Here is a 14815-nt window from a genome sequence, read left to right on the forward strand (position 1 = left end):
ACACTTGTGAGGTTTACAAGTTTATTATGTTTTGGTGATATGTGTGCAAATTTAGGGTAAATCAAGGATGTTGTATTTGCCTGTTCTAAAGTCTGTCTCTCAAGGCTGGGTAGTTTAATTATTAGAGAATAAAGAGAGCCCTCGACTGTTTTAATGGTAAGAAAGTGCAAGATGTACAAGCAGCCTGTGTGCTAACAGAAGAATAAATCTCGCCAAAGCCCCAAAAAAATAAGGTGAGAATATTAGATTGTAAACTACTGAGCTTTGAATTGTCCATTTAGTTCCAAGATGAAAGAAAAATGGGCCCCAAGAAAACTTAATCTGTATGATTACCTTACACAGGCTCATGTGATCCAACTTGCCAGGAGAATTTCTGAGAGGTGAAGAATTTCTATGATATCCCTATGCAGAGGTAGTTAGTCTACCAGGGTGTCGGTGTGAAACAGAACATATGCTGAGGCTCTTAATGGTTTTTGTATCAGAAAGCAGTTTGAAATTCATGCTTAGATTAGAAGGAACAAATTCATAGGGAGTTCAAAGGAAGCCAACGGATTTGCTGGAGGCATACATTTCCAGGAAAACTTGGTTGATAAATCACAATTCTGGATTTTGAAACGTGAAATCCTGTACAATTCCTTTAGCCAACTGCTGGAAGTTCAAATTTGTCTTTCGAAGTTTTGGACTCCAAGGGAAGCATTACAAAGAGGATGAAGATTATGCTGTGAATGGAAAGTTAAATCTCCTAAAAATGAAGCCGAGTTTGGATACAACCATCATCCCACAACTTTACGAGCTTTCACCTGATAAGTCACCAGGGTCATGGAAGTGAGTGCACAGCAGGGAGAACTATTCAAGTAAAGATGATAAGTTAGGCAGTGATCAGTGAAACTGTTAAGCTGAAGCTCCTGTCAGGTGAGAAGCTGCTACCAACAGCACTCCCTCTTCTAGTGCTTTAATTCCTTTGGAGGATACTGCCAATTTCTTGGTAATCACATCATTTGTCTTATACTTCATTCAGCTGACAACTTCCCCAACTACACTTCCCTGCTGACAACTTTCACTGTAGTACAGAAGCAGTTTACACAGTTTTACGCTGCACCTCTAAAACAGCAACAGGAGCAGCAATATCAGCACCGATAGCAGCAACCATGGCACCTGTGCCTTTTCCTCAGCCACATGCTGTTCCACTGGGCAAAGGGAATTGACACACCAATCCAATGCAAAGGATGCAAGACCTCAACACAGGGTCCGCAGGTAAAGGATCCGCCCTCCTGTCACATGCAAACAGATGGGTAACTGATGGCACATGCAGCCTGCTGGAATTAGATCTACTTTTTAAGTGGGTCAGGTGGGCAGAAATTCTCAGTTAGCACTGAAATGCCTGACACTGGAAGTTTGCCCTAACCCAGCCCTGTGTCTCTGTTGCAGCCTCACCCATCTATGTGCAAGAGGAGCCCTTCCTGCTCAGGTTGTGATCCCCTTCATGAGCGATCCTCCCTTTGACAGAAACAAACTCGTCACCCTCCTGACTGGTGAGAGAACTCCAAGGTAGGATGCTTACACCTTGGCTCAGTTAAAGAACATCAGCATTGCATGCTAGAAAGTTCAACAGGTTGCTAACCTGCCAATGGTCCAATAATAAAACAAACAACTATCGATGCTGGTGATCTGAAACAAAAACAGAAATTACGAGAGAAACTCAGCAGGTGAGGCAGTATCTGTGAGAAGAAAGCAGAATTAATGTTTCGAGTTCAGCTACTCTTCATCATCTGTTAGTCACCAGCAAAGAAAGAATGGGAAGGCTTTTGTTGCAAAGTTTCAGGAGTTGCCCTTCAAGCTTTCTTCGATGCGCTTGCTCCTCTGCTAAACCAACATTGTAATAGGCATCCACTTAACTGGGTTTCTACCCTCAGCCACAATTTAAGGTACAAATGCTGGATCGATACCAAGTCCCTCTCCATGGTTCGGGCATTTGATGGATTATAAAGTGGGAAAAACTGGATAAGCAAGCAGAAACACACCTGGGAATGTTTCAGCTGCTTTTGCTCCTGTCTAGAAGATATGTCTGGTCCTGGGGAGCCTAGAAATATTGAGGAAAAGCTTGTAGAAGTGAATGTATTGTGTGATTGACATGTCAAATTCTAGTCATTTTCTTTTCACAACTATTAGAATCCATTACCAGCACTCTCTCACATTCATATGACGCCACATCATTAACCTTCACAAATAGGCTGTCAGGCTATTGAAATGAGTTAAAATACAGACAGTACACAGACACTTAAAAATCATAGAGATTTAACTTTCATCGAACTCAACTTGACTCCTAATCTTTATTTGTGTCTATTCTGCAAAGTTGACAGCACTGAAATGTTGACCGTGGGAACTTATCCACCCTCAGCTGTTTTGCTGACAACAAATGGGAGCCATCAAGGGCACAACAGTTATAACTGTGGCCACACAATACACAGCAATATTGATTACAAAAACAGGAGACTGCCAAGATTAGTACATCTTCTCTTGATCAAATTTTAGCCCTTAGGTATCTCAACTTGTCGCTCTCTCACTATGGATTTTGTAGCATTTTCGTTCTTGGTTGAAGCAGATGCAAAGTACACATTTATGCATGAGTTTTCCAAGCAGAGATCCCCTTTTGAGACTACAATCAATTCTATCCCTTCTCTTACTAGTTATATGTTAGTAGAAGAATTTTGGATTTGCCTTTATGTCATTTGCAAGCTTCTTCTTACATAATGAATTTCTGTCTAAAATCTTCAATTTATAACAAACATGGTAAAGCAGATCAACAGATCATTCATCTTACTAATTGAGGGATCTTGATGTTCACAAATAAGCTTCCACATATTCCTACAGAGTAATAGTGAATGCATTTTGCCAATACTTTGTCAGCAATGAAGCATCTTTAATTTCCTGAAGCCTTGAATGAAGCTGGATTCCTCTCTGCAGTTTTAAGTTACCTGTACACTGGGTTTTGCATGATATTGGAGCCACCAGCTCCTTTTCTGCAAGGTATCTGTCATCAGCGTGGAGCTGCCAACCTTCTTGGGTGCCCTGGAGTCTCCAAGGGTTTAAGTTTCTGAGCACTTCTAGGAGTCACCCACAAGAAAAAAAGTCATCGATTCTATTGAATATAAGTTTGTTATTAATTTTATAGCAACTTGAACTAAGCTTTCTACTTTAGTACTGAGTGGGTGTTCAGATAAGTGGGATATGGATGCGAGGGCAGTTGCTTGCTCCTCCTGCAGAATGTGGCAGGTGGGAGACATGGCACACGTCTCCGCTGGCTACATCTGCGGGACGTGCACCCAACTCCAGCTCCTTGAAAACCGTGTTAGGGAAATGGAGCTGGAGCTGGATGAACTACGGGTCATTCGGGAGGCAGAGGGGGTAATTGAGAGGAGTTACCGGGAGTTGGTCACTCCTAAGGCTCAAGACAAGGATAGATGGGTAACAGTTAGGGGGAGGAAAGGGTACAGACAGACAGTGCAGAGATCCCCTGTGGGCATTCCCCTCAGCAATAAGTATACCGTTTTGGATACTGCTGGGGGGGATGACCTACCAGAGGAAAGCCGTAGTAGTCTGTTCTCTGGCACTGAGCCTGACACTGTGGCAAAGAAGGGAAGGGGGCAGAATAGAAAAGTACTTGTGGTAGGGGACTCGATAGTTAGGGGAATCGACAGGAGATTTTGTGGTCAGGATCGGGATTCCCGGGAGGTATGTTGCCTCCCTGGTGCCAGGGTCCGGGACGTCTCCAATCGGGTGTATAAGGTTCTAAAAGGGGAGGGCGAACAGCCAGAAATCGTGTTACATATTGGCACTAATGATTTAGCCAGAAAAAGGATTGAGGATATAAAAAGTGATTTCAGGGAGTTAGGATGGAAGCTGCAAAGCAGGACGAACAGAGTAGTGTTCTCTGGTTTACTACCGGTGCCACGAGATAGCGAGGCGAGGAACAGGGAGCGGGCACAGCTTAACACGTGGCTGCGCAGCTGGTGTAGGAGGGAGGGCTTCAGATATGTAGACAATTGGGATGCCTTCTGGGGAAGGTGGGACCTGTACAAGAAGGACGGGTTGCATTTGAACTGGAAGGGGACCAATGTCCTGGGTGGAAGGTTTGCTTGAGTTGTTCGAGAGGGTTTAAACTAGTATGGCAGGGGGTGGGAACCTGACCTGTATACCGGAGGTGAGAGTTGATGCAGGTGAGGCAGTAGCAAGAGGTAGACCAGCTAGTGGGAAGGATTTTCCTGGGAAGGAACCAAGGGATCAGTTAAAGTGTGTTTGCTTTAACGCAAAGAGTATCAGGAGTAAAAGTGATGAACTTAGGGCATGGATCAGTACCTGGTGCTATGATGTTGTGGCCATAACAGAGACATGGGTTTCTCATGGGCAGGAATGGTTGCTGGATGTTCCAGGGTTTAGAACATTTAAAAAGAATAGGGAGGGGGTAAAAAGAGGAGGGGGTGTAGCACTACTAATCAGAGAGGGTATCACAGCTACAGAAGCTTCCATTGTCGAGGAAGATCTGCCTACTGAGTCAGTATGGGTGGAAATTAGGAACAGCAAGGGAGCAGTCACCTCGTTAGGGGTTTACTACAGGCCCCCCAATAGCAGCAGGGAGACTGAAGAAAGCATAGGTCGGCAGATTTTGGAAAAGTGTGGACGTAGTAGCGTTGTTGTAATGGGTGACTTTAACTTTCCTAATATTGATTGGAACCTCCTTCGAGCAGAAGATTTGAATGGAGCTGTTTTTGTAAGGTGTGTTCACGAGGGTTTCCTAACGCAGTACGTTGACAGGCCGACGAGGGGAGAGGCCATTCTAGACTTGGTGCTCGGAAACGAGCCGGGGCAGGTATCAGATCTTGTGGTGGGAGAGCATTTTGGTGATAGTGACCATAACTGCCTCACATTCTACATAGCTATGGAGAAGGAGAGGATTAGGCAAAATGGGAGGATATTTAATTGGGGAAGAGGAAACTATGATGCGATTAGACATGAGTTAGGAAGCATGGACTGGGAGCAATTGTTCCATGGTAAGGGCACTATAGACAGGTGGAGACTGTTTAAGGAACAGTTGTTGCGAGTGATGAGTAAATATGTCCCTCTGAGACAGGCAAGAAGGGGTAAGATAAAGGAACCTTGGATGACGAGAGCGGTGGAGCTTCTTGTGAAAAAGAAGAAGGTGGATTACATAAGGTGGAGGAAGCTAGGGTCAAGTTCAGCTAGAGAGGATTACACACAGGCAAGGAAGGAGCTCAAAAATGGTCTGAGGAGAGCCAGGAGGGGGCACGAGAAAGGCTTGGCAGAACGAATTAGGGAAAACTCAAAGGCATTTTACACTTATGTGAGGAATAAGAGAATGGTCAAAGAAAGAGTAGGGCCGATCAGGGATAGCATAGGGAACTTGTGTGTGGAGTCTGAGGAGGTAGGGGAAGACCTAAATGAGTTTTTTGCTTCTGTCTTTACAAAAGAAATGAACTTTGTAGTGAATGAAACCTTTGAAGAGCAGGTGTGCATGCTGGAATGGATAGAGATAGAGGAAGCTGATGTGCTGAAAATTTTGTCAAACATTAAGATTGACAAGTCGCCAGGCCCGGACCAGATTTGTCCTCGGCTGCTTTGGGAAGCGAGAAATGCAATTGCTTCGCCACTTGCGAGGATCTTTGCATCCTCGCTCTCCACTGGAGTCGTACCTGAGGACTGGAGAGAGGCAAATGTAATTCTTCTCTTCAAGAAAGGAAATAGGGAAATCCCCGGCAATTACAGACCAGTAAGTCTCACGTCTGTCGTCTGCAAGGTGTTAGAAAGGATTCTGAGGGATAGGATTTATGACCATCTGGAAGAGCATGGCTTGATCAAATGTAGTCAACATGGCTTTGTGAGGGGCAGGTCATGCCTCACAAACCTTATCGAGTTCTTTGAGGATGTGACTAGAAAAGTTGATGAGGGTCGAGCTGTGGATGTGGTGTATATGGACTTCAGTAAGGCATTTGATAAGGTTCCCCATGGTAGGCTCATTCAGAAGGTCAGGAGGAATGGGATACAGGGGAACTTAGCTGTCTGGATACAGAATTGGCTGGCCAACAGAAGGCAGCGAGTGGTAGTAGAAGGAAAATATTCTGCCTGGAAGTCAGTGGTGAGTGGTGTTCCACAGGGCTCTGTCCTTGGGCCTCTACTGTTTGTAATTTTTATTAATGACTTGGATGAGGGGATTGAAGGATGGGTCAGCAAGTTTGCAGACGACACAAAGGTTGGAGGTGTCGTTGACAGTATAGAGGGCTGTTGTAGGCTGCAGCGGGACATCGACAGGATGCAGAGATGGGCTGAGAGGTGGCAGATGGAGTTCAACCTGGATAAATGCGAGGTGATGCATTTTGGAAGGTCGAATTTGAAAGCTGAGTACAGGATCAAGGATAGGATTCTTGGCAGTGTGGAGGAACAGAGGGATCTTGGTGTGGAGATACATAGATCCCTGAAAATGGCCACCCAAGTGGACAGGGTTGTTAAGAAAGCATATGGTGTTTTGACTTTCATTAACAGGGGGATTGAGTTTAAGAGTCATGAGATCTTGTTGCAGCTCTATAAAACTTTGGTTAGACCGCACTTGGAATACTGCGTCCAGTTCTGGTCGCCCTACTATAGGAAAGATGTGGATGGTTTGGAGACGGTTCAGAGGAGGTTTACCAGGATGCTGCCTGGACTGGAGGGCTTATCTTATGAAGAGAGGTTGACTGAGCTCAGACTTTTTTCATTGGAGAAAAGGAGGAGGAGAGGGGACCTAATTGAGGTATACAAGATAACGAGAGGCATGGATAGAGTTGATAGCCAGAGACTATTTCCCAGGGCAGAAATGGCTAACACGAGGGGTAATAGTTTTAAGCTGATTGGAGGAAAGTATAGAGGGGATGTCAGAGGCGGGTTCTTTACACAGAGAGTTGTGAGAGCATGGAATGCGTTGCCAGCAGCAGTTGTGGAAGCAAGGTCATTGGGGTCATTTAAGAGACTGCTGGACATGCATATGGTCACAGAAATTTGAGGGTGCATACATGAGGATCAATGGTCAGCACAACATCGTGGGCTGAAGGGCCTGTTCTGTGCTGTACTGTTCTATGTTCTATTCACTTCAACCAGATGATCCAATAAGACAGCAATTCTTCCAGGATGCAATGCGACCTTGGCACGTCGATGCTACAGCCAGTAAAACCATTACAATCAATATCAATGACAAGAAATTGGGAACCAAATTTACAGTAGCTAAATTCACTGATGACACCACAGGTAAGAAAGTATGCTAAGTGGAAGTAGAGAGTCTAAATGCGGCAAAAGCATGTTAAGTGAGTAGGCAAATATTTGCAAATAGAATATAATGGGGGTGGTGAAATGTGAAATTGTTCACTTTGAAGGAGAATAGGAAAGTGGGCTACTGTTGAAATAGATAGAGATTGCCTAACTCTATGATGTGGAATGATCTGACTGTCTTGTTGCGTGACTCACAAAAATTAGGGAAATCTTACTTCAGCTCTGCAGGACCTTGGTAAGAGTATATCAGGCGAGGGAGTACAATTTTGTTTCCTTATTTGAAAAGGCACATAATTGTGGCAGAATCAGTTCAGAAAAGGTCCAGTCAACTGTTTCCTGGGATGAAGGGGTTATAATGAAGGCAAGTTGAAGTTTGGCCATTTACACATTGAAATTTAGAAGAATCAGAGGCAACCTTATTGAAACAGACACAAGCCTGAGGGGATGTTCTCCTTGTAAGATACACATTGGAACCTTTTTTCTCCAGAAAACAGAGGAGGTCGGGTCTTTAATCTTGATTAAGGCTAAGTTCGATAGGTTTTTTTAAAGATTAGGGGGCCTCAAACAGAAAAGTGGAGTTCAGACCATAGCCAAATCAATCACATCCTTACTGAATGGCAAATCTAACTTATGTTCCGATGTGATGGATCAAAATTTGATAGCCTCCAAAAGCAAGTACAGAGATCAGGATGCATAAAGAAACCACAAGCAATATCACTTTGAAACAGCCCAGCAAGTGGAATCTATTTGAACTTGCCAAAACAGTTGATTTTTGGGAAGAAATGGTGATAGAACCAGGGACAGGAATTTGGAATTAAAAAAGCTAAACATGATATGGTGGCAAAATAGTTGAGAGTGGTTGATTGTAGTTTTACTTATGATTTTTTTTAGAAGACTTAATTTAAATTTCAATCTATATTGTTTGAATCCAGAGATAATGGGAACTGCAGATGCTGGAGAATCCAAGATAACAAAGTGTGGAGCTGGATGAACACAGCAGACCAAGCAGTATCTTAGGAGCACAAAAGCTGACGTTTCGGGCCGAGACCCTTCATCAGAAAAGGGGGATGGGGAGAGGATTCTGAAATAAATAGGGAGAGATGGGGAGGTGGACTGAAGATAGATTGAGGAGATGATAGGTGGAGAGGAGAGTATGGGTGGGGAGGTAGGGAAGAGGTCAGTCTGGGGAGGACGACAGGTCAAGGGGGCGGGAAGAGGTTACTAGGTGGGAAATGGAGGTGCAACTTGAGGTGGGAGGACGGGGTAGGTGAGAGGAAGAACAGGTTAGGGAGGCGGGGATGAGCTGGGCTGGTTTTGGGATGCTGCTGGGGGAGGGGAGATCTTGAAGCTAGTGAAATCCACATTGATACCATTGGACTGCAGAGTTCCCAAGTGGAATATGAGTTGCTGTTCCTGTAACCTTCGGGTGGCATATTATAGCACTGCAGGAGGCCCAAGATGGACATGCTGTCTAAGGAATGGGAGGGGGAGTTGAAATGGTTCACGATTGGGAGGTGCAGCTGTTTATTGCGAACCGAGGGTAGGTGTTCTGCAAAGCGGTCCCCAAGCCTCCGCTTGGTTTCCCAAATGCAGAGAAAGCCACACTGGGTACAGCGGATGCAGGATACAACATAGCGGATGTGCAGGTGAACATCTGCTTGATGTGGAAAGTCTCTTGGCACCTGGGATGGGGGTGAGGGAGGAGGTGTGGTGGCAGGTGTAGCACTTCCTGCTGTTACAGGGGAAGGTGCTGGGTGTGGTGAGGTTGGAGGGGAGTGTGGAGCGGACAAGGGAGTCACGGAGAGAGTGGTCTCTCCAGAAGTCAGACAAGGGTGGGGTTGGAAAAATGTCTTTCATGCTGGGGTCAGATTGTAGATGGCAGAAGTGTCGGAGGTTGATGCGTTGTATCTGGAGGTTGGTAGGGTGGTATGTGAGGACGAGGGGGATTCTCTTTTGGCAGTTATTGCAGGGATGGGGTGTGAGGGATGAGTTGCGGGAAATGCAGGAGACATGGTTGAGGGCGTTCTCGACCACTGCAGGGGGTAAGTTGTGCTCCTTGAAGAACAAGGACATCTGGGATGTGTGGGAGTGGAATGCCTCATCCTGGGAGCAGATGCGGCGGAGGCGAAGGAATTGGGAATAGGGGATGGAATTTTTGCAGGAAGTTGGGTTGGAGTGTGCTCCTACGATGCTGCTTGGCCTGCTCTGTTCATCCAGCTCCACACTTTGTTTGAATCTAATCATTTTTATTTCCTAATATGAACTAACAGAACCCACTAAGACCCAATATTTGGTCAGTCCCAAAAGCCAAAACTATTAACACTGGCATGAGCTCAAACTTTCACTGTTCCTTTTTGTTTTACATACTAGATCGTGATGTTACCTATTCATCCTTTGCATAAAACAATGATATCTAAACCGAAAGCCTATATTTAGCCTCCTAACTTTGACCCTGTCTTCTCTGGATTCCACATGATAATTTCAAATGTAGCACTGAGGTATGGGTTTATCCCCTTAAGACTTTCAAATGCTACTTTCTCTGAGCTTTCTCTTTTCAAGAGCTGGATAGCAATACATTTGCTCTTATCCTGGCAGCATACAACATTGTCTCAGATGCAATGTGGTATTATATCAAAATCCAGTCTTCTGCTGCAGGTGTGTGAGAAAGACTGTGTGCCACTATTTTGAAGGAGAGCAGTAGGGTTACCCCGATGAATCAACATTGCAAAGCCAAAGTATCAGGTCATATGATATTGTTGTTTGTGGAACTTTGCTCCACACAAATTAGTAGCTGTGATTTATTTTTTGGTTTAAAAACAAGTGACAACATTTCAATATTATTTCTTCGCTGTAAAGCACTTTGGAATATTCAGTGGTCATGAAAAGTGTGTCACGTAAATGGCAGGTTGACTATGCTTAATTCCTGACTATTTTCTTGTCAAGCCTAGCTAGCTTTATTGTTACAGCTACTGTATTTTAAATTTTAAAACGCACACACACATATAAGCACATGCATTCATTACCTCACGCCTTCTAAACAGAACTTTTAACCAAATTCCAAGTCTGACAGTAATCATGCCCTGTGACTTTCCCTTGACTAGAAACTGAAACTGAACTGTTCAATCCCGTTTCATAAAACATCCTTACAGGCAGCACACGAAAATGACATTAAAACTGAAAGAACTGCGGATGCTGTAAATCGGGAATAAAAACAAAGTTTCTGGAAAATCTCAGTGGGTCTGGCAGCAGCTGTGAAGGAGAAAAAAGAGTTAACATTTTGGGCCCAGGTTCCAGTTCTGAGGAAGGGTCACCAGGCCCAAAACATTAACTGTGTTTTCTCCTTCATAGATGCTGCCAGACCTCTGAGCTTTTCCAGCAACTTTGTTTTTGTACCGAAAAGACATTATCTAACTCTGTGCTGTTAACCAATTCACTTCTGTCACTAATTTTAAACTTGTGGTGTTTGATTCCATTCCATAAAATATCTTTGTTCCTGTCTCTGCCATTTCAACTGTACCTGAATTTTTCAGACTTGGAACAGGTCCTCTCAACTTCATTTCAGTTTAGGTAATATTTCATACAAATAATTTTGAGTATTAGGTAGAATTAATTTTCAACTTACATTAGTGGTTTCTCTAATCGGCTTCCTGACGAGCCCACAATTTCTCCCAGAGTGCAGAATGTCTGTCCCAGAAAATCCTACAAAATAGCAAAGCACATTATAGTTCAGTTATATATTTTACTTGCCCTCAATGGCTTATCAAATGCAATCATCACCTCTAGGATACATTGCTCTAAGGATGACAGATAACTGAATGCCTGAATATTTTATTATTGTATATAGGGGATAAACTTCTTGATAAGCACTAATATTACAACAAAGTCTTTAATCTTATTTCCAATTTATTAGCGATTGTATTAAGTCCATAATAATGGGCCAAAGCTTTCCAGAAACAGCAATCATGGTCAGATTGCTTTTCTGCTTCTACCTTCTGCAAACTGGAGATGCACATTTGGTTCGGTTATGGGGGTGGCAAGGGTAAATGAGAGAGTCAGCTGGAGTGGTGTGTTGGGAGGGGTGTTGGTGTGGTGGGAGTGTGGGGAGAAGAAGTTAAACTGTACAGGTACTCAACTATTTCAGGAAGAATTTTCTACTTAACAACTTCCAGGTAGCTACTCGACAAGTCGCAACTGCCTGGAAATTGTAACGCAAAGAGAAGCTTTCAGATGGTCCCAGGCAGAAGGCGATTTTTTGTCAGAATTTCGGAATGTATGTGCAATTCCCTCTGAGTTTGAGCATCCAGGCTTCCAGAGGTCCCGAAGCCACACCTCTGGTTTCCAACTATCTGAAGACTGGAAGACCTGGGTCATTATGTTGTACTGATTGTGTCAATTAGAATGCATTGGGAAGATAAAAACCAGTAAACCACTAATTGTAATCGTCAGCCAATTCGTCAAATTAAAGTCTTGAATTCCCTGGTACAGTAAAAATCCATGACAGAGATAATGGGAACTGCAGATGCTGGAGAATCCGAGATAACAAAGTGTGGAGCTGGATGAACACAGCAGGCCAAGCAGCATCTTAGGAGCACTAAAGGTGACGTTTCGGGCCTAGACCCTTCATCAGAAAAGGGGGATGCGGAGAGGGTTCTGAAATAAATAGGGAGAGAGGGGGAGGCGGATAGAAGGTGGATAGAGGAGAAGATAGGTGGAGAGGAGACAGACAAGTTAAAGGGGCGGGGATGGAGCTTGTAGAGGTGAGTATAGGTGGGGAGGTAGGGAGGGGATAGGTCAGTCCAGGGAGGACAGACTGGTCAAGGGGGCGGGATGAGGTTAGGAGGTAGGAAATGAAGGTGTAGCTTGAGGTGGGAGGAGGGGATAGGTGAGAGGAAGAACAGGTTAGCGAGGCGGGGATGAGCTGGGCTGGTTTTGGGATGCAGTGGGGGGAGGGTGGATTTTGAAGCTTGTGAAATCCACATTGATACCATTGGACTGCAGGGTTCCCAAGCAGAATATGAGTTGCTGTTCCTGCAACCTTCAGGTGGCTTCATTGTGGCACTGCAGGAGGCCCAGGATGGACAAATCATCTAAGGAATGGGAGGCGGAGTTGAAATGGTTCACGACTGGGAGGTGCAGTTGTTTGTTGCGAACCGAGCGTAGGTGTCATGACAGTTTCATCTGTATGAATGCTCCATTCTCAATATTCCAAACTCGGAAATTAGCATTCTTGTTTTGATAGATCTACCATTCAGAAATACAAAAGCTGAAAAAGACACAGTTTCCAACCTTTGCCTTCAACAGTGTGCGCTGGTTCTTGGTGATACAATTTGCACAAATGTTCCCTTCTGGGAAACTGGAAAATGTTAGAATCATAGAACATAGAACATAGAACATAGAACAGTACAGCACAGAACAGGCCCTTCAGCCCACAATGTTGTGCCGACCATTGATCCTCACGTATGCACCCTCAAATTTCTGTGACCATATACATGTCCAGTAGTCTCTTAAATGACCCCAATGACCTTGCTTCCACAACTGCTGCTGGCAACGCATTCCATGCTCTCACAACTCTCTGCGTAAAGAACCTGCCTCTGACATCCCCTCTATACTTTTCACCAACCAGCTTAAAACTATGACTCCTCGTGCTAGCCATTTCTGCCCTGGGAAATAGTCTCTGGCTATCAACTCTATCTATGCCTCTCATTATCTTGTATACCTCAATTAGGTCCCCTCTCCTCCTCCTTTTCTCCAATGAAAAGAGACCGAGCTCAGTCAACCTCTCTTCATAAGATAAGCCCTCCAGTCCAGGCAGCATCCTGGTAAACCTCCTCTGAACCCTCTCCAAAGCATCCACATCTTTCCTATAATAGGGCGCCCAGAACTGGACGCAGTATTCCAAGTGCGGTCTAACCAAAGTTTTATAGAGCTGCAACAAGATCTCACGACTCTTAAACTCAATCCCCCTGTTAATGAAAGCCAAAACACCATATGCTTTCTTAACAACCCTGTCCACTTGGGTGGCCATTTTAAGGGATCTATGTATCTGCACACCAAGATCCCTCTGTTCCTCCACGCTGCCAAGAATCCTATCCTTAATCCTGTATTCAGCTTTCAAATTCGACCTTCCAAAATGCATCACCTCGCATTTATCCAGGTTGAACTCCATCTGCCACCTCTCAGCCCATCTCTGCATCCTGTCAATGTCCTGCTGCAGCCTACAACAGCCCTCTACACTGTCAACGACACCTCCGACCTTTGTGTCATCTGCAAACTTGCTGACCCATCCTTCAATTCCCTCGTCCAAGTCATTAATAAAAATTACAAACAGTAGAGGCCCAAGGACAGAGCCCTGTGGAACTCCACTCACCACTGACTTCCAGGCAGAATATTTTCCTTCTACTACCACTCGCTGTCTTCTGTTGGCCAGCCAATTCTGTATCCAAGCAGCTAAGTTCCCCTGTATCCCATTCCTCCTGACCTTCTGAATGAGCCTACCATGGGGAACCTTATCAAATGCCTTGCTGAAGTCCATAAATCCACATATAAGTCCATAAATCCAAGAATCCACATGCAAAGGCAATGAAAATATTTAGAGACCCATTATGACTGATCATTGTCTCCATTACTTTGGTCAGGGTTTTTCTAGAGATCCTTGAAAAAGGAAAATAAATGCTAACATCAAAAGTAAACTGTCATGTAGAAACGTAGGAGGAGAAGAATATTAACTCTTTCAAGTCAATTCCTCACCAATATTTGGATATGTTTATTGGAAGCTAGCCTGTCTTTAAACTCAAGTCAAAGATCACAATAATTAACTCAGAGCATTGCAGAAAATATGCAAACAATTGCCTATCTCCTGAAAGTAACAAGATAACAAAGTTTGAAGCTGGATGAACACAGCGGGCCAAGCAGCATCTCAGGAGCACAAAAGCTGACATTTCGGGCCTAGACCCTTCAGAGAGGGGGATGGGAGGGGGTTCTGAAATAAATAGGGAGGGGGGAGGCGGACCAAAGATGGATAGAGGAGAAGATAGGTGGAGAGGAGAGTATAGGTGTGGAGGCGGGGAGGGGATAGGTCAGTCCAGGGAGGACGGACAGGTCAAGGAGGCGGGATGAGGTTAGTAGGTGGGAAATGGAGGTGCGGCTTGAGGTGGGAAGAGGGGATAGGTGAGAGGAAGAACAGGTTAGGGAGGCGGGGACGAGCTGGGCTGGTTTTGGGATGCAGTGGGGGAGAGGGAGATTTTGAAGCTTGTGAAGTCCACATTGATACCATTGGGCTGCAGGGTTCCCAAGCGGAATATGAGTTGCTGTTCCTGCAACCTTCCGGTGGCATCATAGTGGCACTGCAGGAAAATGTAACAATATGTATTTGTTTAAATTTCAAATAAATTGATGATTAAGGAGAACAGTAAAGCAAGGCAAAGTTTTAGTGGAGGAGCATATTTTGGAAACAGTGACCATAATTCTGTAAATGTTAAGATAATTACAGATAAGGATAAGG

At 44.5% G+C, this 14815-nt stretch overlaps 1 protein-coding gene across 5 annotated transcripts in view; it reads right to left on the reverse strand.

The window, feature by feature from the left end:
• LOC125463008 (copine-8-like) overlaps nucleotides 1-14815 on the reverse strand; it is a 636730-nt gene that overhangs the window by 450715 nt on the left and 171200 nt on the right. For all 5 annotated transcript variants that reach the window (XM_048553605.2, XM_048553606.2, XM_048553607.2 and 2 more), the window contains one exon: nucleotides 10937-11013. In XM_048553605.2, the coding sequence (XP_048409562.2) occupies nucleotides 10937-11013 (77 nt within the window). The remainder of the gene's footprint in view (nucleotides 1-10936; nucleotides 11014-14815) is intronic.

Source organism: Stegostoma tigrinum, chromosome 21 (genome assembly GCF_030684315.1).
Source record: "Stegostoma tigrinum isolate sSteTig4 chromosome 21, sSteTig4.hap1, whole genome shotgun sequence".
In the NCBI taxonomy this organism is placed as follows: Eukaryota; Metazoa; Chordata; class Chondrichthyes; order Orectolobiformes; family Stegostomatidae; genus Stegostoma; species Stegostoma tigrinum.